This window comes from Uloborus diversus, chromosome 1 (assembly GCF_026930045.1).
Source record: "Uloborus diversus isolate 005 chromosome 1, Udiv.v.3.1, whole genome shotgun sequence".
In the NCBI taxonomy this organism is placed as follows: Eukaryota; Metazoa; Arthropoda; class Arachnida; order Araneae; family Uloboridae; genus Uloborus; species Uloborus diversus.
This window is the reverse complement of record NC_072731.1, coordinates 264610565-264636665: the sequence shown is the minus strand read 5'-3', so window position 1 is coordinate 264636665 and position 26101 is coordinate 264610565. Positions and strand designations below refer to the sequence as shown.

Sequence of the window (26101 nt, the reverse complement as noted above, 5' to 3'; positions counted from 1 at the left end):
GGCCGCAATGATGAACGATTTCAGTCCGAACGGCTTCAGATGAAAAAATGCTGCGCGCGAGCGGGCAGGGGCATTATGCGGAATGAGTAGCGCTAAAGACAATAAATATACCGATGTTGTGTCTAAATTGTTTTCGGAGAAAGATTTATTCCAGTTGGCTATTTATGCTAATTGGAGATACAAAATGGCCGTGGGGCTGTGTTTCGGTAATGAAGTTAGAATGAGATCGGGTTGTTTTGTGATCGAATGTGCAGCATTTTGCTGCTGAGATAATGTAGATTAATGAAATGTGCAGCATTTTGTTGCTGAGATAATGTAGATTAATGAAATGTGCAGCATTTTGTTGCTGAAATAATGTAGATTAATGAAATGTGCAGCATTTTGTTGCTGAGATAATGTAGATGTATGAAATGTGCAGCATTTTGTTCCTGAGATAATGTAGATTTATGAAATGTGCAGCATTTTGTTGCTGAGATAATGTAGATTTATGAAATGTGCAGCATTTTGTTGCTGAGATAATGTAGATTTATGAAATGTGCAGCATTTTGTTGCTGAGGTAATGTAGATTTATGAAATGTGCAGCATTTTGTTGCTGAGATAATGTAGATTTATGAAATGTGCAGCATTTTGTTGCTGAGATAATGTAGATTTATGAAATGTGCAGCATTTTGTTGCTGAGATAATGTAGATTAATGTAACTGTAAAAACATAGATTAATGAAATGTGCAGCATTCTGCTGCTGAGATAATGTAGATTAATGAAATGTGCAGCATTTTGTTGCTGAGATAATGTAGATTTGTGAAATGTGCAGCATTTTGTTAATGAGATAATGTAGATTTATGAATGTTACAATATGCACATGAGAAATATCCCCCGAGAAGTAAAATGGCGAATTTAATGTGAAAAAATGGCTTTTCTGATGCAAAAATGGTTTTCTTCATTTGAGAAAAAGATTCTAAAATTGAAAAACCGCTTAGTTTAGAGGTGCTTAAAAATGTTGCGAAGCTCAAGAACACAATTTCTTTCATAGTTTTTTGAGTGTTAAGTTCTGAGATTTCAATTAAAAAAAAAAAAAAAAAAACTCCGGGGTCTCTGTGGTCGAGCGGTGGAGTTCGCAAGTTCTGAAAGCAACCTGCGTGCAATATAGGAAATCGTAGATTCGTTCCTCGCGGTATCCAGGATGTTATTTTCCTCTCTTTGTGATATAAATTTCATTCTGACTTGAGCGATCTGCAGGCGTGCCTCAAATTATAATTTTTGGGAGGGCAGAAATTCTTAATTTTCTGAATGGATTCCCAATGTTTTGCAGAAAGATACTAATTTTCCCGAATGGAACTCCAAATTTCGCCACATTATGAGAAATGTGTCGAACAGTACTCCAAATTTTGCGGAATGATGATAATTTTACCGAATCGGAAATTTGTCAAACAAGGACATTTTTGGAAGGTCACCTTTCTTGACATTCCATCGGAATGCCCCCTGCAATCTGTGTCGTTGTGTTCACGTAAGCTGACTTCCCATTGGTGGAGGATTAAGCGGTTTTATTAGCAAAAATAGGCAAGAAAATTAGAAGATAACGAATGCTGACTTTGTGCAGGTCAAAAAAATTTTCCTTTTTTAACTCAAACAACAAATTAGATCTTCCAAGGGCGAGGCCAAAGAACATTTTATCAGAATCTGAGTACAGTACTCACTGAGAATCACGAAAAAATTCCTATATTGACCAACATAAATCTTTATCTTTACTAATAATAAAGCTGAAAGTCTCTCTGTCTGGATATCTGTCAGGATCTCTGTGACACGCATAGCGCCTAGATCGTTCGGCCGATTTTCATTAAATTTGGCACAGAATTAGTTTGTAGCATGGGGTGTGCACATCGACGCGATTTTTCGAAAATTCGATTTTTTCCTTTTTCTATTCCAGTTTTAAGAACATTTTCCCGAGCAAAATTATCATAAAAAGGACGAGTAAATTGCCAAGTTATCGTAACATGGGCTAGCCAATTGGCGAGAAATTCACCATCCATTATTTGTAAATATACAGGCGAACCAAGACCTTTTAATATCCTACTGCGGGCAATGCCGTGCGGGTACCACTAGTAAATAAATAAATAAATATCACTCGTCTGGAACAGAGCGAATTACGGGAGTGCGGATGGATGGAGCAACGACCTTTTGCTCAAAATCGGTGCGAGTCCGAAGACATGAACATCAAAAGATATGCCTCCTCAGCTCTGATATATTTTTACAGGCATGCCCCCCCCCCCCCCCCCCGCCGCCGCTCCAAGAGCAAGAGGGTAATCCACTAAATCCCACGGAAACCTACATCGAACCCGCCTTAAAAATTTCAACCGCGCCGTCTGCGCCATGACCTCCTCTAGATGGGCACAACTGATTTTTGAAATTAGAATGTTATTCATAATGAAAAAAATAGAATAAGAAGACGAATGAATGTTTATTTTAAAAATATATTCATACTCGTATTTACGATAAACTCATAATTACTTCCTTTTACAAAAAAGGAAGTATTGTATTCGCGAAAAAATTTCACTCAGAAATCGACCCTCACTTCCATTTTGCTCACCCCCGAATGTATGTTGAGGGTTTCTTTCGACCCGACCACACGTGCATAGATACCTAAGAACGTTTAGACGCTCGAAATATCCATTTTGACGATTCCCGAGTTAATTACAACGAGTTTTCTCGTGACGTCTATATGTACGTATGTATGTGCGCATGTATGTCGCATAACTCAAGAACGGTATGTCTAAATATTATGTATAAATCAGTTATACTTTTATTATATTGAACTTTTTTCCCTATTTGTATTTTATCTCCCTTATTATTTGAATCAGAATATTAATTAATGACAGAAACGTAATGTTTTACACAATTCAAGTCGTCTGTGTTACATTGCAAAGCGTTGATTAAAATTTTGTTCCCTTATTTATTTTCGGGTTGTAACAGTAGCCTAGGTATTGCTTTGTTCTCTTTAATGTTCGGTGCTTTTATGATGCTGACTTTAAAAAATGACGGAAATGACGGAAGACATCCATATAGCAAACCAACTGGTCGACAGAGATTAGCTTAGACTAAAAGCAAATCATTGTCATTGAAGTATTGATTTGTTTCAAAAAATTAACGAGTCGATTAAACGTTTTTTTTTTTTTTCTTTTTAAAGTTCAAGGTACTGTCCGATATTTTAACGCGAAACCTTACTCGAATTTGCGCATGCGTCAGGTCTCTTCTGATTTTATCAAAACAGGGGTGATAGCAAGAAGGAAGTAACGAGCAAGCAAGAACTGAATGCATCGGGAAGTGCGCTTCCTTAAACCAAGACCCCTTTTTCAGTTGGAACCGTTCGCAACTCTAGTCGCGGAGTTCAAGAGACAGTATTTTAACGATTTAGTTTTTTGTAAGTCATTCGAACCATGTGGAAGTTTGACCTCTAATGCAAAATCTGCGAAGACATTGTGTGTGTGTGTGTGTGTGTGTGTGTGTGTGTGTTTTTTTGAGCAATCACGATTGCTTATTGTTCTCATTTGACTGTTTTGATGTCCTATCTTTTTATTTTCCCACCGCCACCCTCCGCACCCTGTCACCGTCGACCGGCTCCTCACGATGCTGCTCCTATAGCGAAAGCCGTCTCCAGGTTGCATTCATGTCCTACACACACCCGCATACATACGCAACTACACACACGCACGCACACACACATACACACAACTACCCACACATTCATGCCTGCACACTGACACAAACACATATGCCTACACACACATACACATACCCCCCCCCCCCACACACACATTCATATACACAACTACCCACACACTTATGCCAGCACACAGACACAAACACACATGGCTACACACCCATACACATGCCCCCTACACACAAACACACAACCCCCCACACACAAACACACACGCCTACCTACACACACTCGTGATTGCGAAAAACATAATTTGAATGCAAGATGTCAAAATTCAAATTTTTTTCTTTTTTTTTTTGTATCAGGTGTAAAAATTTCCTGAATCTGCATAATTTTTCATTCTTAAAAAAGATTTTCGCTCGACGTTCTCAAAACGTTTTAACCGTGTATCCTCCAACGCCTAAATCATTCAGGGATCGGTCTTTGATCAAAAATCGGTTCAGTCTTACAAGAAATAATGGGCCATGGAGGCGTTTCTTTTTTTAAAGTAGGATTTAAAAAAAAAAGAAAGAAATCTCTCCCTTTGAGAGCATCTTTTAGTAAAGAAACAAAACTTTAGGCGCCGTACTTTGTCATCATACAGTGATGATAAAACCTTTTCGTAGTATGCTTCGAAAGAGGATAACGGTTAGCTATAACTTTGAGTTGTCAACAGTTTCTTCTGCCACTTAAAAATTATCTTCCGCATTCCGTACAGGTTTATAGGTTTTTTACATGCCTAGTTTTACGGGGACGTCAATTTACTTGCATCTGTTCCTAATTATAAAGACAGGAACTAGATTAGGTTACTACTAATCAGTGTGTCACTACGCGTTAAACTAATAATTTAGCAAATTAATCTTATTTGGTGAGTTTAAGTGCTGGAATGAAGCAGATGTATTCGAGCTTCTACATTTTGGGAAAATGTTTTTGCTCACCGTTTTGTTCAAGGAACCTCCTGATCAAAAAGCAGAAAAAAATGCTGCATTCCTCAAATTTACAAAATTTATTGGAATCTTTATTTCAGCACAATAAAAATATCGGAAAAAGATTAGCAATGGTACGGTCGCTAATCGTGTTCTTTCTTTTTCTTTTTTTTTTCGGTTTTCTAAAATATATTCTATAAATAAAAAAAACTAAATCAGCAACATTTCAAATTATAACATATTCATAAAAAGGTATTTTTTAACGACTTGGCTGGGATATTTTTTTTTCTAAATTGAAAAGCATTTTTATGCTTGAAATAGTTTTGTAATATCCGTAAAGTATTTATTTTTGGTTTTGCCTTTATAAGAGTTCGATCTTTTACGAAAATGAAAGTTTTACTCAAGTTTTATCCCTCTCATAAGGACTGCCGTAACTGAAGTATTTTTACCGAAGTTAAAAGTAGTGAGAGTAAAAGTGAATTGCTAATTCTTAACTTTTGCTTAACAGTTGAAACTAAAAGTAAAGAAAAGTGAAAGTATAAGTGAATTATAATCATGGACATTTACTCAGCAGTTAAGCATAAAAGTGATACAAAATGATATTAAAATTGGAATAGGAATCTTAAACATTTGTTAAGTAGTTAAATCAAAAAGCAAAGTAAAAAATTAAAATGTTACAGGAATATTTAACATTTGAGGCAGTGAGAAGCAAAGGGATGTAAGTGGACATTTTCAAGTTTTGAGTAAAACGCTAATCTGAAACATTAATGTTACAAGTCAATGTTACAAATAACATAGTAATTATCCTAGATAATATTTCGTAGTTCATTATATTAGACTTTTTTAATCATCTGTAATCAAATTTATCTTTTCCCGGGACGGAAAGTAAACCCGCCGGGACATCGAGATTTTTTCCGAAAATCGGGACTGTCCCGATCAAACCGGGACGTCTGGCAAGGCCTATCATATATTTATCAAATTAATTTTTTCAGAAATGAACAGATGCAATATTTTCTTTTTCTTTTGAGCAATCACGATTGTTGAGCAATCACGATTACTTATTGATCTCACTTGACTGTTTTGATGTCCTATCATTTTATTTTCCCACCGCCACCCTCCGCAGCATCACCGTCGACCGGGTCCTCACGATGCTGCTCCTATAGCGAAAGCCGTCTCCAGGTTGCATCCATGTCCTACACACACGCGCATACATACACTACACACACAAACACACACACACCACCACATACACACACGCATACATACAGACACCTACACATACACACAACTACCCACACATTCATGCCTGCACACAGACACAAACACCCCCCCCATACACATACCCCGCCCCCACACATTCATACACACAACTACCCACACACTTATGCCAGCACACACACAAACAGACATGCCTACACACACATACACATACCCTCTACACACATACCCCCCACACACAAACAGACATGCCTACACACACATACACATACCCTCTACACACATACCCCCCACACACAAACAAACACGCCTGCATACACACGCTCGTGATTGCGAAAAACATAATTTGAATTCAAGATGCCAAAATTCAAATTAATTTTTTTTTTTGTCCCAATGTCATTGCTTCTCCAAAAGAATACAAACATTCACTATCAAACCATACCTCAAAATAGTTTCGAACGGATCGACATTCAAGCTGCAAATGTTTTTTTTCTCTTTTTGAACGCGAAAATACGACAGTTTAAGAAAAATCCAAATTCGCGGTCCTGCCTTCAACCGCAGTTGAACTCATTACCCGTTCATTACACTCGTTTGATAAATGTATTGATATGTTCCAGGTGGGGGTTTTAACTACAACAGAAGCCAGAAAAAATGGCCTTCAAAATGAAGCAAACGCGTCGACGAGTGTTCAGTTTAAAATCTTCCAGTCGGCAAATTTTATGATTTTTTTCCCCCTTGGGCTAGGATGTATTAGCATGAGAACTCACAAGAGAGTAAGTACCCCTTCTGTACTTATTTTGAACTAGCGGTATCTCCACGGCTTTGCCCGTAGTATAAAATTAAAGGTCATTTGGTTCGCCTGAATATTTACAAATAATGGATGATGAATTTCTCGCTAATTTGCTATGTTCATCGCACATGTTATGGCAATTTGCTCTACCACGTTATGATAATTTACTCGACCACATTATGATAATTTACAAGTTCACGTTGTGATAATTTGCTCGATGAAATTTCTTAAAATTGGAATAGAAAAAGAACAAAATTGAATTTTGATTTTGCGAAAAATCGCTTAGAGGTGCTCACCCCTCTGCTACAAACTAATTCTGTGCCAATTTTCATGAAATTTGGTGGAACGGTCTAGCCGCTATGCGCGTAACAGACATCCCAACATCCAGAGACACAGACTTTCAGCTTTATTATGGTAATTTACTCGTCCATCTTATGATAATTTTGCTCGGGAAGATGTTCTTAAAATCGGAATAGAAAAAGAACAAAATCGAATTTTCGAAAAATCGCTTTGAGGTGCACACCCCCATCTTACAAACTAATTTTGTGCCAAATTTCATGAAAATCGGCCGAACGGTCTAGGCGCTATGAGAGTAACAGAGATCCTGACAGAGAGATCCAGAGAGAGACAGAGATCCAGATTTTCAGCTTTTTTTATATTATTATTAAAGATACTATGAGGATTTTCTCGTTATCGGCGGAATTTCAGCATCAAATATAGTTCTAAAGAACAAAGGGCTCCCACACTTCTTTAGTTAGAAACTAAGCTGTGCCCTTGACTATGTAACTGTTTTTAACATCCAACTTCTATATCCTAAAATATTTTTTTGATTTACGTTCCATTGATTTCTTAATACAGAAATTTTGAACAATACGGTAAGAACCAGGTTTTTACTGTAATGTCTAAAACCCTTTTATCTTAAGAAGGTTTGGGTACATGATCTCACCCATTGACTTATCTTTCCCTTTATTGTTTCATTCTCCATTTGTTTACACGAGTATCATATACAAGTTCACTAAGTTTTACTTTTGACAAATATTTCATACAGACTCCAGCGTTTCTTTTACTTGTTATCCAGAGTTCTAATGTACTCTTGTTCGTTTCATTAACTTTTGTTGCGACAACTTGTATTTTTGTTGTCTAAACATTTTAAATGCAAAAATGAATCCTTGTTTTTAAAATTTTGTTAAAAGAAAAACTGTCAACAATACTGTAGTTCCACTGTAATTTTTTTCTTGATGCTCGTTCTCTGTAACAAATGCTTTAAAGGGAGTCTGTACCCCCCCCCCATTACCTTCAATGTTAATTTGCACAGGCTCATGTACCTTTTTCTGAAAATCTATTAGAGATACAATAATGAATTTTTTCTGTACCTTAAGTAGACTCTTATCTCTATGCTGAAATAAAATTTTACGAAAAGAAAGCTTACTTTTTTTTCTTTTTTTTTTTTTTTTTTTAATTCTAATGCGTAAAGTATTTTTTTCAAAAAATGCCATTTTGCAACACGAAATCAGCTCAATAAAAAAATATTTTTCGGATATGAGAAAAATTTTACTTTAGTATATGCAATTAGATGTAGTACATGGTAAAAATTTCAAAGCCTAACACAATATATTTTCTGAGAAAAAGGAACATTTACTTTCAAAAATACCCTTCGGAGATATTGCAATTTAAAGGGGAAAATCATACCTCATCAAAATAAGTTTACATTTTTTTAAAACTTATTTAAACTTACTTCTAATATGAGCACGATCAAGAAGTTTGTATCATTAAAAAGGTATTGAAATGGAGTTTCAAAATATATATAAATCAAACAATAGAATTTTTGAAAGTATTTGGGGTTCCGACTCCCCTTCAGGGGACACTGGACCTTGAAAACAAACTTTTTAAATTACTGATGGATTTGCATGAAATTGTAACCATATACTTTAAACACTACTACAAGCTTAATTATAAAATTTCATTAAAAAATTTTAATTAGAAGACCAATTATTTAAAAAATGTAAATAACCTTAACGATAATTAACAAAACTTTGAAAAGTACCTTGCGTAATTAATTTGATTTCACAACACTGAAACTTATTTTAAGTCATTCTCTATACTATCTTTACTAATAATAAAGCAGAAAGTCTCTCTGTCCGGAGGATGTCTGGATGTCTGTAGGATGTTTGTAGGATGTCTGGATGTCTGTGACGCGCATAGCGCCTAAACCGTTCGGCCGATTTTCATGAAATTTGGCACAAAGTATGTAGCATAGGGGTGTGCACCTCGAAGCGATTTTTCGAAAATTCGATGTGGTTCTTTTTTTATTCCAATTTTAAGAAAAAAAAACTATCATAAATTACGAAATTATCATAACGTGGAACCGTAACATGGGCACAAGCCAATTGGCGAGATACGAAATTATCATAACGTGGAACTGTAACGTAGGTACAAGCCAATTGGCGAGAAAATTCACCATACATTATTTGTAAATATACAAGCGAACCAAAAGACCTTTAATTTTTCTATTACGGGCGAAGCCGTGCGGGTGCCACTAGTAATAAATAAAACAAAACTCAAAAAATTGTCCTCATATTCAAATAAATTCAAAAAAATAAAAATTTCGAAAATTTGACAAAAATTTCTTTCTTTTGAACGCCCAGTGTCACCTCAATAACTGAAACTGATGCTGAACTGCCTCCAGGGCAATACTCCACCGGAAACCCACATCTGTGGTAAGTACCGGGGGGTGTAATGTATGAGTAACTTGTATGATCTCGTGCATGTGTAAGTCGCTTGTCATGACAAACATAACACTGCAAGTGTATCAGCAAATAGCTCCAGACGTCTAAAATATTTTATTTATTGGTTTCACTAAATATACTCAAGTTTTAAAATCGTATAAACAAGAAAGTGCGGGCACAACGCATCCAAATGCTATAAATACTCAAGCAGTCCAGCTTCGTTATTGCTGTCCGCCAAACATTTAGTTGAAGTGTCATCTTCATTCGCGGCTGCTTCACCAGAAAGCGCATTAGCAAGATGTTGCCTGTAGTATTCCCTTGCCAAATCGTCACTAGGACCCCAATCTTCTGTAGGCTTCAAGGCCTGGAGAAATTTCTGGAAAAAAAAAATATAATGATAAAAAAAAAAAAAAATTGAATTTTGTCATCTTGATTTCAAATTATGTTTTTCGCAATCACGATTGTGTGTGTTTATATGTAAGCGTGTGTTTGTGTGTGGGGGGTACGTGTGTGTGTAGGCATGTGTGTTTGTGTCTGTGTGCAGGCATGAGTGTTTGGGTAGTTGTGTGTATGTGTGTGTGTGTGTGTTCGTGTGTGTGTGTTTGTGTGTGTTTGTGTATGTGTGTAGGTGTATGTATGTGTGTGTAGGTGTATATATGTATATGAGTGTAGGTGCGTGTATGTATGCGCGTGTGTGTAGGACATGGATGCAACCTGAAGACCGCTTTCGCTATAGGAGCAGCATCGTGAGGAGCCAGCCGGTCCACGGTGATGGTGCGGAGGGTGGCGGTGAGAAAAATCAAAGGAACGTCAAAAACAGTCAAATGAGAACAATAAGCAATCGTGATTGCTCAAAAATAGCTGGAGTTCAGGCATAACTGCTTCTTGTAACTGCTCGATAAAAGATATACAAAAATCCATATGAATTTTAACCGCAGTGGCTTGTGCCAGTGTGCTATTTAAGTCTTCTTTTCCAAACCCCTTGCTTGTAATGTTACAGTGGTGGTAAAAAAAAATTGCAACACCCGCGCCGCAAAGGAGACGAATAAAATCCCGACTGCATTCAACACACAGTCAAGCATCCCGTATCCCAGATGATTTGGGGATGGATTTCTGATCAAGGAGTGGGTGGGCTTCACTTTGTGCAAGGAACAGTAAACGCTCAGGTGTAGATTGGCACTTTGGAGGAGAAATTGCTTCCTACTATCCGGGATCCCTTTACTTCAGTTCCAAACGTCATTTTCCAGGATGATTCTGCTCCGTGCCATAGGACAGAACTGGTAAGTAACAACTCAAAAACCTTTATCCTGCCATTAGACTTAAATTGACATGGGGTTAAGTAATTTTTTTCTCTCTTAATTCACACGCAGGTTCAGAAATGGAAAAATAAGCATGAGGTCAGCAGCTTGTGCCTTGGCCCGGAAACAGCCCCGATCTACGTAAACAATGATCGGATTCCTGCTGTTAAATGTTTATTTCACGAGTTTTGCAGAATTTCACATACATTCATCGTTAATCGGTGGACCAAAACTTCTCACATAATCCCATTGTTGTAAAAATGCGAGGGTGATGAATTTTTTTTTTTTTTTTTTTTTTTTTACCAGCACTGTACTAATTTTGTAATGCCCAATCTGAGTTCTAGCAAGGGAAAAACCAGTTTTTCAATTCCGTGAAACCCAAACTCAGATTGCCTAATACATATTACACTGCACGGAACAATTTAAATATATTGCCAATCCTTTAAAAAAGAAGTACTGGCATTTTTTTTTTTTTTTTTTTGCATGAAATGGAAGAAGAAAGTTATAAAATACAAAATTTTCTCACTTTCAATCTCAAAAGTAACAACTTAGCAGTATGTAAGTATTGAGTTGGACACCAAAGACGATGCTTTTAGCGTTAGTGGATGAGATTTGACTTTCAACTAAATGCAAAACAAAGCGGAAAAGAACACACCACGAAACCACCATTTTATAAAGTTTTAACAAACTTTCATGTTAGAAAATTCTTGGAGAGAGCATCTCATTTCCACATTTCATTTTTTGAGTTGAACAATTTTTCGTTAAATTTTGAGCAGTTCAAAAAAAAAAAAAAAAACTTAACATTAGCGCCTACGGGAAATTAAAGACAAATGCAGATTTCGAACTTATGGCGGACTTGCTTGAAACAAACTTTTTTGGAAAACGCTTCTAACAAAGAACATGTTCATAAAAGAACGTTCAAAGTAAATAGCTTAAGAATATTAACATTAAAAAAATAAGGGGAAATTTAAAGCAAACAAAAATCCCAAAGTTAAAGGCCAGTTCGCTTCCAACAAACGTTTTTGGAAGAAGCTCTTTTTGAGCGTTTTTTTTTTTTAAAACAGCGTTTTTAAAACTAGAAATAATTAGTATTCCAAAATTTTGCTGATAAGTTGGATAAGGAGGAGGGGGAATGTCAAAATTGATACCAATGAATTGATAATACGGGGCTCTGTTGTAGGAATAGCTCCTTCCAGGGTCCATGCCATCTTGATTATTTGTCAAAAGTAAATATATATAAAAAGAGAAATATTTACAAAATAAAGAATAAAATAAAGGGAACCGATGTCGAATAAAAGCTTCAGGTTGAACGAGGTTCCGGTAAAAATAATTTCGGTACACAAGAATCCAATGGCAGCGATTCGGGAGGCAACCCCCCCCCCACCACCCACTTTTTATGGTTCATTTATTTATTTTTTTTCCAATCTAGAAACCAAAACTAGACATTATAAAAAAAAGCAAAAGTGTCAAAACTTTCAGATTTTATTTGTTTTACTTTGTATATCTGTTTGCGAAACATTATTTATCACAAGCAGTAACTTTTAGTTTATGTATTCATGGTTTAGATATTAGTAATCAATTGTTTAACTAAAAGAAGCATTACTTACATAATGAAATTATTACTACCAAGTGTTGGTGATGACATCTCAAACTACTTTGGGGTAATACTGTAACACTAATAATTCATGTCAAAGTGTTTCTTCGAGGAAAGTTATTATGTACATAATTCATCAAAATCTTTAGAAAAACGTGAGTTAAAACTGCTTAATTTGCATCAATTACCACTCATATGCTCTCAAAACCAGCCTTTGCAAATTTTTGTACTTTTTGCTCTCTGTTATCTTTCTTTCTTTCTTTTTTTTTTTTGCTGCCGCTAAAAATCCCATGGCTTTTAGTTGTTTTTTTTTTTTTGCCCCTCCCCCCCTCCCCTACTTTTGTATTCCAATCGCCGCCTCTGCAAGAATCTAATGTAATTTTTCTTTACAAAAAAGAAAATTTTCGAATTTGGAGTAAACGATTACATGATGCTGCCATCTAGTAGCGACGTTTTGACTGACAATGAATAAACGAGTAAATTGCCTAAAATAAATTAAAAACAAATAAATAAATAAGTAAGTAAAATAATTTCTGATGATAATCGATTTTGCCCTTAAAAAGATTACAGAGTTTTTCCTTTCCTTTTTCATTGTAATTTGTTTTGTTTCAAGGAATAATCGAAACATATTTTTTTTTCTTCAGAAAATGGAAACATACACGTTCGTATTTACCAGCCTACGCGTCATAACAGCAAATCAGTAGAAAATCTTAGGATTTGTACCAACACTAAGCATTTGATGATGATTCCGAGAAAACATTGGATAAGCTTAATTGTTATTTTGAACATTAAAATATTATTTGGTAATCTTTACTAATAATAAAGCTGTAATTCTCTCTGTCTGTATTTCTATTTTGATCTCTGTGACGCGCATAGCTCCTAGACCGTTCAAACGATTTTCATGAAATTTGGCACAAAGTTAGTTTGTAGCATGGGGGTGTGCACTTCGACGCGATTTTTCGAAAATTCGACTTTGTTCTTTTTCTATTCCAATTTTAAAAACATTTTCTCGAGTAAAATTATCATAAGATGGACGAGTAAATGACCAAGTTATCATAATGTGGAACCGGTAACATGGTCAAGCCAATTGACGAGAAATTCATTATACATTATTTGTAAATATACAGGCGAACCAAAAGATCTTTTTATTTTCTACTACTGGCAAAGCCTTGCGGGTGCCACTAGTTCCTAACATACGTAATTTTATCTTACATCATCCTTTTTTTTTAGATTCTATATTGGAATTGGAAAGAAACGTTAATGCTCTAAATATAAATGCATAAAAATTTGAAAAAAATCTTAAACCAACAAACAATGCCAACTTGAAAAGTTAACTACGAAAAATTAAGAAATTAATTTAAAAAATCGTGAAACATTTTGCCAAAAGTGTGGTTCTCATTCTCTCATGTTTCTCCATCTTCAGAGTTTTTTCTTTTTTATTTTTTCTAGGATAATACCACAGTAAACTCCCGATTATCCGCGGAATTGGGTGGCACAAGTACAGCGGAAAATAAAAATCGCGGATAAACCGAAAATGGCTGAAATGGGGGACACATAAGGTAAAACTGGTCCTTTCTCCAAAGTATGGCGGTATTGATGCATAATACTTTCTGTAAACAGTGAAAATAGTACATTAATAATGTTTTGTATTTTTGCACAACAGAACTTAATATCAAACTAGTATGTTGTGGCCATCACGAAACTTTCTTCTATATTTTTCCTTTTTCTGATCCCTCCCCATGCTTGACGAGGAAGCAATATTCCTAACAGAAACAAAATTACACATGCAAAAACTTGACGACCATCCCAATGTCTGAATTATTGTAAAAACAAAACAAAGAGCGAAAATTGAAAGTTACTTTAAAAGCCTTACTTGAATTAATTACAAATATTTTATTTATTGACAAACATAAGATGGCAACAGTTAAAAATTTTAATTCATTGAGATAATATTTCCGATCATTTCCATACAATTAAAATCACGAGAAATACGCAGACGACAATCTATTACGATTTATCTTTCTTATTGTTGCATTAATAAAGCTATTTTTATTCGCTAAAAAAAAAAAAAAAATAAATCAACACATCTTGGAGCGATCGGCGTCAAAATTGAACCAAAGCCTGTTTACATATGGATTCACATATATTCCAAATTTCAACCAGAACGTAGCATTACTTCTTGAGATAGGGCACTCACAATGGAAAAAAAGAACGGGCGATTGCGCTACCCCCTTTTTAGCTGTTGACACCAAAATAAAATCAGCTCTTATACCCACTAAGGGCTACTTGCCGATAAATTTTTCTTTCATTCCGTTCATTTTTTCTTGAGATACAGCAGTCAAAATTGACGACCAAAAAACGTTCTATAGCTCAACCCCCGTTTGAGTTATTGACACCAAAATTGAATCAGCACCTGTTCCTGTTAATGGCAACATATAAACCAAATTTTGTTTGATTCCGCCAGTTACTTCCTGAGGAATAGCAAGCACGCGTAACTCAAAAAACGTTCCATTGCTCCACCCTCCTTGGAGGAATTCGCGCCAAAAACCAATGGGCACAAGTTCACATACGGGCACATATGTGTACCAAATTTCGTTCGATTTCATGCTGTAGTTTTTGCTGTAAAGCGGCCACAAAAAACTGGTCACACACAGACGTGACACACACACACACATACATACACACACACATACACACACACACACAGAGAGACAGACATTTTCCAAAAATAGTCGAAATGGACTCAGCACACCTCAGAACGTTCGAATCCGTCAAAATTCGAAAATTTGCACGAATCCAATACTTTCTTCTATATATTAGATATAGAAGAAAGTAAAAAGCATATATACGATGAAGAAAGCAAATAAATAAATAAATACGTAAATAAATATAAAAGCAAATAAATAAATGAAACAAAAACAACTAAGTTAAAATTTATAATTTTTGAAAGAAAACGGGCTGATGTGTGCATCACATGACTTCCTTTTACTCCAGTTTAATGTCATTTTCCCATTATTGGTAATTTTAATGTGATTCAGTAGTTTACTCTCTAAATATCACCAACAATGGCTAAATTAAAACCAGATTTAAAAAAAAAAAAAAAAAAAATTGCCAAATTTGTCGCCAAGTTGGCGACAAAACTTGGTGGCCAAAAGACTGGCGATATATCGCCAAGTTTGTTTGAGTTTACACCGAAATTAACAATGATTTCCCCCCAAAAAAGGGGCAAAAGACCCCCTTAAGAACATCCGAATGCAACCAAAATTGAAAGTGCACAACTAGACCACACTAGGAGTCTGCGTATTAAATTTCAACTTTCTAGGACATACTGTTCTTGAGTTATGCGACATACATACGCACATAGGCACATACGTACATACGGACGTCACGAGAAAACTCGTTGTAATTAACTCGGGGATTGTCAAAGCAGAATGTGCATCTACCTTCTACCGGAGTAATCTAACACACGGCACATTTACGCGGATTTTTTTTCAATGATTCTTCTAATTTTTATGCTCTGACTTAGAAAATTTTAGACGTTCCGGTTTTATAAAGCAGTTAATGGAGTCAAAATTGGTATATTCAGTTTTTGCTCAGCTTGTGTTTTTAACTGTTAAAAAAAATATTTTTTAGTCCAAGTCGATTGCGTAAACTTGCCCAGGACATGGGGAACGTTTCCGCATATTTATTTTGACACCTAATGTGATTCTGTTAGGGTTTTGAACTTGTCTTACCATCGTTAAAATAAAGGAAATTTCTTATAGACTAAATAGTGTATGAAGTTGAACTGAAGGGACATGAAAACAGCACTATATGATAGAAGAACACAGTAAGAACGATCGTAAAGGTACTCCGACGTTCAGCGCGTGAACTTACCCCGTCGCCAAGTTTGGGTTTATTAAAAAAAAAAAAAATAATAATAATAATAATATTTCAGTTTATACAAATACGATTCTCAAAAAAGGATAAAATTCTGCTATTTTTTACACATTTGTGTTTTCTTAACTAAGTATTATTTCTTCACAAGAAGATTCAAAACGTTCAACACAAAATTTACTTAACTTGGTAGAAAACTGATTATTCTTTCTGCATGCTGGACGGAAGATCGACTAATGCTCAAAACCTTGTGATGTTATTTGCTTGGGGTTCCGGTCTGGATGTCGATCCGGTAAGATTGACGTTGTCAATCTGTTATGACTGTTGTAATTCGTTTTGAAAAAAAAAAAAAAAAAAAGAGCACTGCCCGGTCTCCCCTACTCAAGTTCATCCCATGTTCACAAGCAGTACACACATTGAACTCTTTTATTTACTACTATTTTATTTACTACTCTGTTATTACTACTCTTGAACTTTTTATTGCTTTCAATTTAATAAAATGATTGAATACCTCTCATGAGAAATAAATAAATACCCTTGTGCTGAGAAATGACAGGAAATATCCAACATTGTTAAGTATAACTGTGCTAAAAAACGTTGGATATTTCCTGTTACCTCTCATGACGTTTGTTTTTCTTCCTGTGAGGATACCGCAATTACCTAAAAGTACCCTTTTTTCTTTTCCTTGTTTTGGCGATTTCATAAAAAAACTCCTGCGTCAGTGGAGTATTATGGCGCCAACCCATATTCATACGCCAATTTGTTCACTTTTGTTGTTGTTTTTTAAATTATTTTTTAATGTGACAGGGATTTTGGGACAACCCTGTATATTGCTGTTGGCAAACCTCTTCAAGCTGATGAATCAGCTGCTGGATTTCGGACAAGTGAATTCAGTTTGGGGTACGTATGTTGAACAACGGCTACCTTAGGGTGGTTTAAAAATGCATGAAAAAAAAAGTTTCTCCTAGATGACGGGACAACCCTCAATACTTTTAGACTTGTGTATAGCAATATATTGGAAAAATTTTAGCTTCCTATTTCAACAAAAAGAGAGTGCTCTACCTCCTCCCCTAAACTTCATTAGTGTAGGGGTGGGGGGTAAAAATAAATCGAACTGAAAAAGCAATGCTACATACTATTAATATATGCACTAGAAATATGCAAATACATTGCATAAAAAACATTATTTACAAAAAAAAAAGCAGCTGGGAAAATTAAATATGCCTCAATTTGTGGCATTTTCTATGATACAGCTAATGTTAAATGAAGGGGTCATTGAGCAAAGTCTTAAAATTTGAGAAACAAACTAAAACTTTTACAACATAATACTATTAGTAAGTGTAAAAAAAGGGGGGGGGGGTAACCTGGACTCTAGCTGAAAAAAAGTTTTTTTGAGCCACCCTAGGCTATCTGCGATCCGAAAAACTTGTGTTCGTTTTGTTGCTTGACGTTGTGCAAAGAAAACATACCACGTTCACGTGTGTGACCATTTTCCCTCACTTTTTTTTTCTAAATGAAAAAAAAATATTCTAACGCATTATAGGGTACACTAACCACACAATTACACCCCCCTCCCCACAATTGAAAGAACAACTTGTAATTTGAAAAAAAAAGAAAAGTTTCAAAAGTTTTTTCTTAGATGAATCGAAAGAAATCACTAAACTAAAATGCAGCGTTTGTCCACTAGGTTGGTGCATTATTTTTCGCTTCAATCCCCCAAAAATCTGACTCAAAACCGTGAAAATTCAAACAATTTTTTAAAAAATGTTTACACATCTCGATTAAAATGTTTTCACTATCATGTGACAAATACAGAGATTTTTAACGAAGTTAAGGGTTGTCCAGAAATGATGTCATACTTTTTTCGACATAGCTGACACTCTTCCCGTCCTTGTCAGTGTCTTCACCTTACCCCCTCCCCCTTTTCTGACACAGGTCACGTGACATTACAGAAACATATTGTTACGTAAAAATGTTTTATTATTTACTTTTTTCAACAAAAATAAGTGATTTCATACTTCTTGTTACCACCTTCCACCACCTTGTGCGAAGCTTTCAAAATTTCACGAACCTTATGGAGTGACATCCCTTAAGGACGACCCTCAATGAATTTTTGAAAATGAAATTGCGTTTAACTAAGAGTTGGAAAAAAAAAAAATTTGAATTTTGACATCTTGAATTCAAATTATGTTTTTCGCAATCACGAGTGTGCGTGTGTATATGTAAGCGTGTGTGTTTGTGTGTGGGGGGTATGCGTGTGTGTGTAGGCATGTGTGTTTGTGTCTGTGTGCAGGCATGAGTGTGGGTAGTTGTGTGTATGTGAGTGTATAGGTGTGTGTGTGTTTGTGTGTGTATGTGTATGTATGTGTGTGGGGGGTATGCGTGTGTGTGTGTAGGCATGTGTGTTTGTGTCTGTGTGCAGGCATGAGTGTGTGGGTAGTTGTGTGTAGGTGTGTGTGGGGTGTATGTGTATGTAGGCATATGTGTTTGTGTCTGTGTGCAGGCATGAGTGTGTGGGTAGTTGTGTGTATGTGAGTGTGTAGGTGTGTGTGTGTGTTTGTGTGTGTATGTGTAGGTATGCGTGTGTGTGTGTAGGCATGTGTGTTTGTGTCTGTGTGCAGGCATGAGTGTGTGGGTAGTTGTGTGTATGTGTGTAGGTGTGTGTGGGGGGTATGTGTATGTGTATGTAGGCATATGTGTTTGTGTCTGTGTGCAGGCATGAGTGTGGGTAGTTGTGTGTATGTGAGTGTATAGGTGTGTGTGTGTTTGTGTGTGTATGTGTGTGTTTGTGTGTGTATGTGTGTGTTTGTGTGTGGGGGGTATATGTGTGTGTGTGTAGGCATGTGTGTTTGTGTCTGTGTGCAGGCATGAGTGCGTGGGTAGTTGTGTGTAGGTGTGTGTGGGGGGTATGTGTATGTGCATGTAGGCATATGTGTTTGTGTCTGTGTGCAGGCATGAGTGTGTGGGTAGTTGTGTGTATGTGAGTGTGTAGGTGTGTGTGTGTTTGTGTGTGTATGTGTATGTATGTGTGTGGGGGGTATGCGTGTGTGTGTGTAGGCATGTGTGTTTGTGTCTGTGTGCAGCCATGAGTGTGTGGGTAGTTGTGTGTATGTGAGTGTGTAGGTGTGTGTTTGTGTGTGTATGTGTGTGTTTGTGTGTGGGGGTATGTGTGTGTGTGTAGGCATGTGTGTTTGTGTCTGTGTGCAGGCATGAGTGCGTGGGTAGTTGTGTGTAGGTGTGTGTGGGGGTATGTGTATGTGTATGCAGGCATATGTGTTTGTGTCTGTGTGCAGGCATGAGTGTGGGTAGTTGTGTGTATGTGAGTGTGTAGGTTTGTGTGTGTATGTGTATGTATGTGTGTGTAGGTGTATATATGTATATGTGTGCAGGTGCGTGTATGTATGCGTGTAAGTGTAGGATATTGACGGTTTTCGCTAGAGGTGCTGCATCGTGAGGAGCCGGTCAACGGTGATGCTGCGGAGGGTGCTGGTGGGAAAAATCAAAGGAACGCCAAAAACAGTCAAATAAAAGCAATAAGCAATCGTGATTGTTCAGAAAAAAAAAACCTCTGCGCTTGAAAAGCTAAATAAGAAATAGAACAAATAAGAAATAAAAAAATTACAAGATTCAGCTGCACAAAATGGCCGATTACTGCACATTCGTGTTTCCGTGCTACATTTCCGTGCTACATTTTCAATACAAAAAGAAATCCACATTGGATAAAATTGAGCTTATGGATAAAACAGGTCCAAAGAAAGCTTTTGTCAGATGCGTTTTCATCCACGTGATATAAGTTCATTGTTTTTTGCATTATAAAAGTATTTCCTTTTAACCTCGAAAAACGTGTCTGCAATAATCTGCAATTTTGTGCAATCAAACCGCGTTATTTGTTATTTTACTTCTTATTTCGCTCTTAAGCGTTCATTTACTGGTTGGTATACCCTGCAATGTTCTTCAGCAATAGCTAAACAAATTTGTACTTGATCGAAATTGGATCTTTACTGCTTACTTCTTTAAAAGTAGATCCCGGCTGCGTGAAAATCGCCACCACGGCCCAGAACGGAATTTGAAGCATGGACACGGATGCAAGTCCCCAACCGACGGTATCAGCCCAATCTGGAAAGTCGTAGGTTCCATACTTCAGGGTCTCGTGTTCTACCAAAGAGTACACGAAAACAAACTAGAAAAAAAAGAAAAAATTAATTAATTTGAATTTTGTCATTTTGAATTCAAATTATGTTTTTCGCAATCACGAGTGTGTGTGTATATGCAAGCGTGTGTGTTTGTGTGTGGGGGAGTATGTGTGTTTGTGTGTAATGGGGTATGTGTATATGTGTGTAGGCATGTGTGTTTGTGTTTGTGTGCAGGTATGAGTGTGGGGTAGTTGTGTGTATGAATGTGTGTGAGGGGGGTATGTGTATGTGTCTGTGTGGAGGCATGAATGTGTGGGTTGTTGTGTGTGTGGGGGGTATGTGTGTTTGTGTGTAGGGGTATGTGTGTGTAGGCATGTGTGTTTGTATCTATGTGCTGGCATAAGTGTGTGGGTAGTTGTGTGTATGAATGTGTGTGTGGGGGGGGGGGTATGTGTATGTATGTGTAGGCATATGTGTTTGTGTCTGTGTGGAGGCATGAATGTGTGGGTAATTGTGTGTATGTGCGTGTATGTTTTTGTGTGTGTATGTGTATGTGTCTGTATGTATGCGTGTGTGTATGTGTGTGTGTAGGTGTATGTGTGTGTGTGTATGTGTTTGTGTGTGCGTGTAGTTGTGTATGTATGCGCGTGTGTGTAGGACATGGACGCAACCTGGAGACGGCTTTCGCTGTAGGAGCAGCATCGTGAGGAGCCGGTCGACGGTGATGGTGCGGAGGGTGGCGGTGGGAAAATAAAATGATAGCACGCCAAAAACAGTCAAATAAAAGCAATAAGCAATCGTGATTGTTCAAAAAAAAAAAAAAAAAAAAAGGAAATTGTTACAGCTTATTTAGTTTAGAAGATTACCGGCTCATTTAAGTGTAAGAATATAAATCATATACTTTGCAAATGGAATTAGATAATGAATCGGCAAATAATACAAAATGGTAGATTAAAGACTTTGTAATGAGAGCCCGGGAGAACTCGGAATGAGGTTGGAGTTTTGGAGGAGTTTTGAAGGGGTAAAATGAAGTTTTGAAGGAGTACTAATGGGCTGTCATTAAATGATGTCACACTTTTTTTCAACATATTTGACCCCCTTCTCCTTTTATCACAAAGTGTCACACTTCACCTAACTCCTCCTCTTGTCACATGTCATATTTTTTATAAACACATTGTTACAATAACTGTGTGATGTCCCTTTTTGTCACCCTCTCTCTTCCCCTTGTCAAAATTTCATGAGCCAGTCTCCTCCTCAAGGCATGACATCACTTGTGGATGACTCTTTTTACAATATAAAAACTGCGATTTACTAAACAATTATTTTTTTTTACACAATCACTTAATATAGCACATATACTTATGTAGCTTTAAATATTTAAATAATAATTAGACAACCTGACTTTTGCTGCTGAAAGTGTGGTGGAGGGAAAAACAATAATCCTAAAACTTGAAAAAATAGCCAAGCACCATTTAAGCATGTTTTACTTCACTTATCAAATGTTTTAGTCTTCTAATAAAATTTTCACCTTTAACTTTTATGATTTAACTATGATCAATTTGTAACTCACATCTTTATGAAAAAAATAAATGCACAAAATTACTACATTAAAATCGCCTTTGTGACAAAGTTAGTTGTCGATCAAAGTATTATAAGTTACTGTCACAGAGGAAGATTATGTAGTCTTGTCTTGAACTAAAAAAGAAGGAGTTTTGAAGGAGTTTGAAGGGCCCTTCAAAAAAATTTCCTAAATGAAGGAGTATTGAAGGAGTTTTGAAGGAGCGTACGAACGCTGTGAAAATTACTGCTTTTAGTCACTGAAATTGATGATGAAAAAAATGATAACATGGACTCAAAAAATACTTTCATTTTCCCAACAATTATTATTTAATTAATTTTTTTAAATGTCTGATTTTTGAAACAAGGCGTGGTCTTGATGACGTCACAAATGATGTATTTTGGCGCATCTTTCTACAGCGTTTCCACGTTATGATAATCCAGAAGCGATCCAAACATCGCGCTCTACTCTTGCTATCAACCATATCGTTGCCAATACACGAGAGTAAAGATGCGAGTTAAATATTTTACTCTGTGAAAATAGCAACACTGAATGGCATTTCATCACTTGTGATGTCATCGGCAGAAATATAGATAATAAAAGCTCACCGATTTAAGTATTTTTTTAAAAAATATTAAACTTAAGCAAATTATCCAAAAAAAAAAAATAAATAAATAAAGGTCAGATCCTGCGTTTTTAAACCTGCTCTTTCAGAAAAAAATACTTTTAAATTTTAGGAAGCTACCCGATTGAAATCGGATTGCTACGAGTTTACTTCCGGAGGTAATATGGGCCCAAGGACGGTTTCCATTGACACTTTCGACCCTGTAAAAAATTTGCTTTTCACCGCATTCCGGTTATTTGCGGGATAAAAATGGAATTTTTCTCCTCCTGCTTCCTTCTGGAGTGAAAGCAGAGTTTTTACCCTGAATGCATTACGCGAAGCAAGTTCTTCTACTTGCTGGGTATAGCCGCTAAGGATGGGTAAAATCCGCTTCTCTGGTACAATGAAAAACCTCTTTTTGCAAGGAAATGGGGAATTTTTCAATCCTTTTTTTTTTTTGCGGAGCCAGAGCGGTGATTTACGGGGTCGAAAAGTATGCTCTGATCGTGGCTATTGAGTACATGCGGGTTATATCTGTAGACTCGAAAATATTGTGGTCTGTTGTTGAACACGGCCGTGGGCACAGGGGGCTGGAGAACGACGTTGTCCCCGAAAACCTTATATTGAAGCTGTGGAAGTGGAGATGACTAGTGACGCCATCTGTCGACGGCTATGTCAGTTATCGTCGATATATGTTTTGTGCAACAATGGTCTACCTACAAGATGTCTCTTTGCAAAAATCCTTCAACTATGTGTCATTGCAAGAGAAAGCACTAAGCTGGTCAATCACTTCCACATAAAAAAGTGCTTTCTGCCAATGAGTGGCGTAAAAAGTAGAAGTTGCAGTAATTATTGCAGCCACTTATCCGCGGAAATTGCTCATCTGCTGTAACCGTGCCACCCTATTCCGCGGATGATCGCGAGTTACCATAGACTAATAATAAGAGTAAACCGAGCTATGGCAACCCCTTTGCTGCTCATAAACCAAACCATGTGACTGGTGGATATCCTAGCAACAGCGAGCGTTGATCGTAGCAGACGATCAACGTCCGCAAGAAATAAAATAAATAAAATTGATGGAACGCGGAAGAATAATCTTTTATGGAGTCCGATTTGTAAATTTGTTATTCTAAGCTGTAATATTTTGTTAATATAGTGAATTTTTCGTTTAGATAGCACTGTGCATTTTCTTTAGTCAATTTCAATAACTCTTTAAGCAATTGAAGATTCAAGTGCCCAAAAAGAATCGGCAAACGATAAGATTTTTACCTACAATTTCAATTTAAGATACCGATTAGTACATTTTAGCGTTAATGCAAAACGTTTACGCCATTACGTTCACGCCAACGCTGACGTAGCAGTTCCAAATGAAGTAAAAGTTACTGAAAGCTGTGATCAAAAACTAATTACTAATGTCAAAATAATGCATAACTAAAAGAAAAACAGTTCAATCTCTGCACATATAAAATTATAATGAAAACACATTACGTCTTAAAATACATGTCGAGTGCAAAACTATAGATAATGTTGCCATCTAGCAACCTTGCTGCTAAAGTTTTCGCCAAGCCTTCCACTAGTCACATGATGTATCCGTGAACCAATTTTTTCTTCAGCAAGTCTGGGAAAGGTTGGTCTACTCTTATTATTAGTCTATGCGAGTTACTATATTTTATTTCTTGAAACTTAATCAGTATGCGTGTAAGAGTATATGAGTTATTTATCGAATTTATCTAAATAAACGTGGTGACTGGCTCAGCGACTGAGTGTAGATAAAATAAATATATCTTCTCAAGAAACGTAAATATCAGAAGAAACTGGGCAGAAAATTGGAAACACTGATGCCACATTTAAAAATCGTTCAAAATTTAATGGGACGTATTAAACAAAGAACAGACTGAGTACAAGCGTTCAAACAAAATTACGATGCGAAAAAGAATGAAGCATTTATTTTAACAGTTCACGCACATTTGATGTGAAAAACGCTGGCCAAAATATCTGCCCTCATTTTTCTTCGGGGGAGGAGAAAGAAAAAAACGAATATCGCTTTAAATGCATTTGAATGGCCGTCATAAATATTGTAAACATGGATATTAGCATGCTCTGAGTTTAATGGCCACTTTCTTGAAATAATGCGTGCAATCATAAGGTTTTGTTCGATAGTAGGGGCATAAAGAATGTTCTTTTTTTTTTTTTGCTATCTCGCGTAAAAGTGAAACTGGTGTTTTCCAAAATATTAAATTTACTTTCGTCCCAAATCGTTTTCGGCAAATGGAAAGTGATTTTAAATGTTATTTCTAACCAAGAAAATGACTAAAGATTACTGTTAGATAAGTGAAGTATACATGCTTTAGCAGTAAGCGTTGTTTATTCTGGTTTCATTCGAGGGAAGTGCTTTAGTTTTGTGATGAACGTTAAAATGCGTTGTGACTTTCATTATGGTTGATTATTAAGGGAAGAAAGAGGTAATGGCTTCTTTTGGAAAGTCAAGAGAAGTTTGTCTCTTTAAAAATAAAACTATAATCATGAGGGTTATTCAAGTTGATTATTCAGGTAAATACATTTGTGTTACATTACCTGTTATTTACACATGCATAAGAAAAAAAAAATGCACAGTCGTTTTAAACCTTCCGTAATTTTGGATGTTGTAGGAAATATGATCTCTGCTGTCGCTTTAAGACTTATGACTTTGCAACACGTGGACTGTGTTTACATATTTTCAAGTCGCATTAACAGTCTGAAAATATTTTTGACAAGCTGCTAAAGTTCATTCGGGTAGTTTCAACAATAGCTTCAGACTAGTTTTTTTTTGAGAAAAAAAAATCGTTGTTTTAGCAAAGCAGGGGTCCTCATCTCCCCCTCCCAAGTTTAATGGCGCAAATCCCCCCCCCCCCCCAAATTTCCTCAACTCTTTCCCTTTTTTATTAATTTTATTTTTTAGCTCTCTTTTTTATTTTATTTACTTTTTTAAACATATATTTTTTCTTTTTTGATTTATTTATAATTATTATTGTTATTTTTTTCTTTTTTTGAAACGTTCTGTGCTATAATAAACTAAATAAATAAATTAAATAAAACATAAACAGAATAAAATAAAACAAATAATTTAAATAAAAAGTAAATCAAAAAAACGAATTAAAATAAATAAATTAAAATAAATACAAAAAAATTAATTGAAACAAACAGATTTACCCCTCCCCCCACATTTTACTATCCCTCCCCCCTGTGGGCACCCCTGTAGCAACGATCACTGGATAAAAGACACATTCATTACAATTACCTTAGAAAGAAAAATACTTTTGTAAGAGTAGTTGTCTCAATACAAAACTCTGTTATTGTTCTTGTTTCGATTGTTCTTAATTATTATCATCATTTATAAGAATAAACATTTATAAAACTTATTACGATAACAATCACAGCAACATCACCAATAATAATAACATTAGTAATTATTTTTCTTGTTATTGGTATTATTATTATTATTATTTATGTATGCATTTATTCATTTACTAGTGGTATCCGCACGGCTTTGCCCGTAATAGAAAAATTAAAAGGTCTTTTGGTTCGCCTGTATATTTACAAATAATGTATGATAAATCTCACCAATTGGCATGTACCCATGTTACGGTTCCACGTTATGATAATTTCGCAATTTACTCGCCCATCTTATATTTTTGTTCTTAAAAT

At 36.0% G+C, this 26101-nt stretch overlaps 1 protein-coding gene across 1 annotated transcript in view; it reads right to left on the bottom strand.

Annotated features, from left to right (window-relative positions):
• Positions 1-9453: 9453 nt before the first annotated feature.
• The window catches only part of LOC129227390 (sodium-dependent proline transporter-like), a gene marked incomplete in the record, with an annotated part of 96150 nt that continues 79502 nt past the window's right edge, over positions 9454-26101 (bottom strand). The window contains 2 exon segments of the mRNA XM_054861944.1: positions 9454-9730; positions 20132-20302. Of these exon segments, the coding sequence (XP_054717919.1) occupies positions 9548-9730; positions 20132-20302 (354 nt within the window).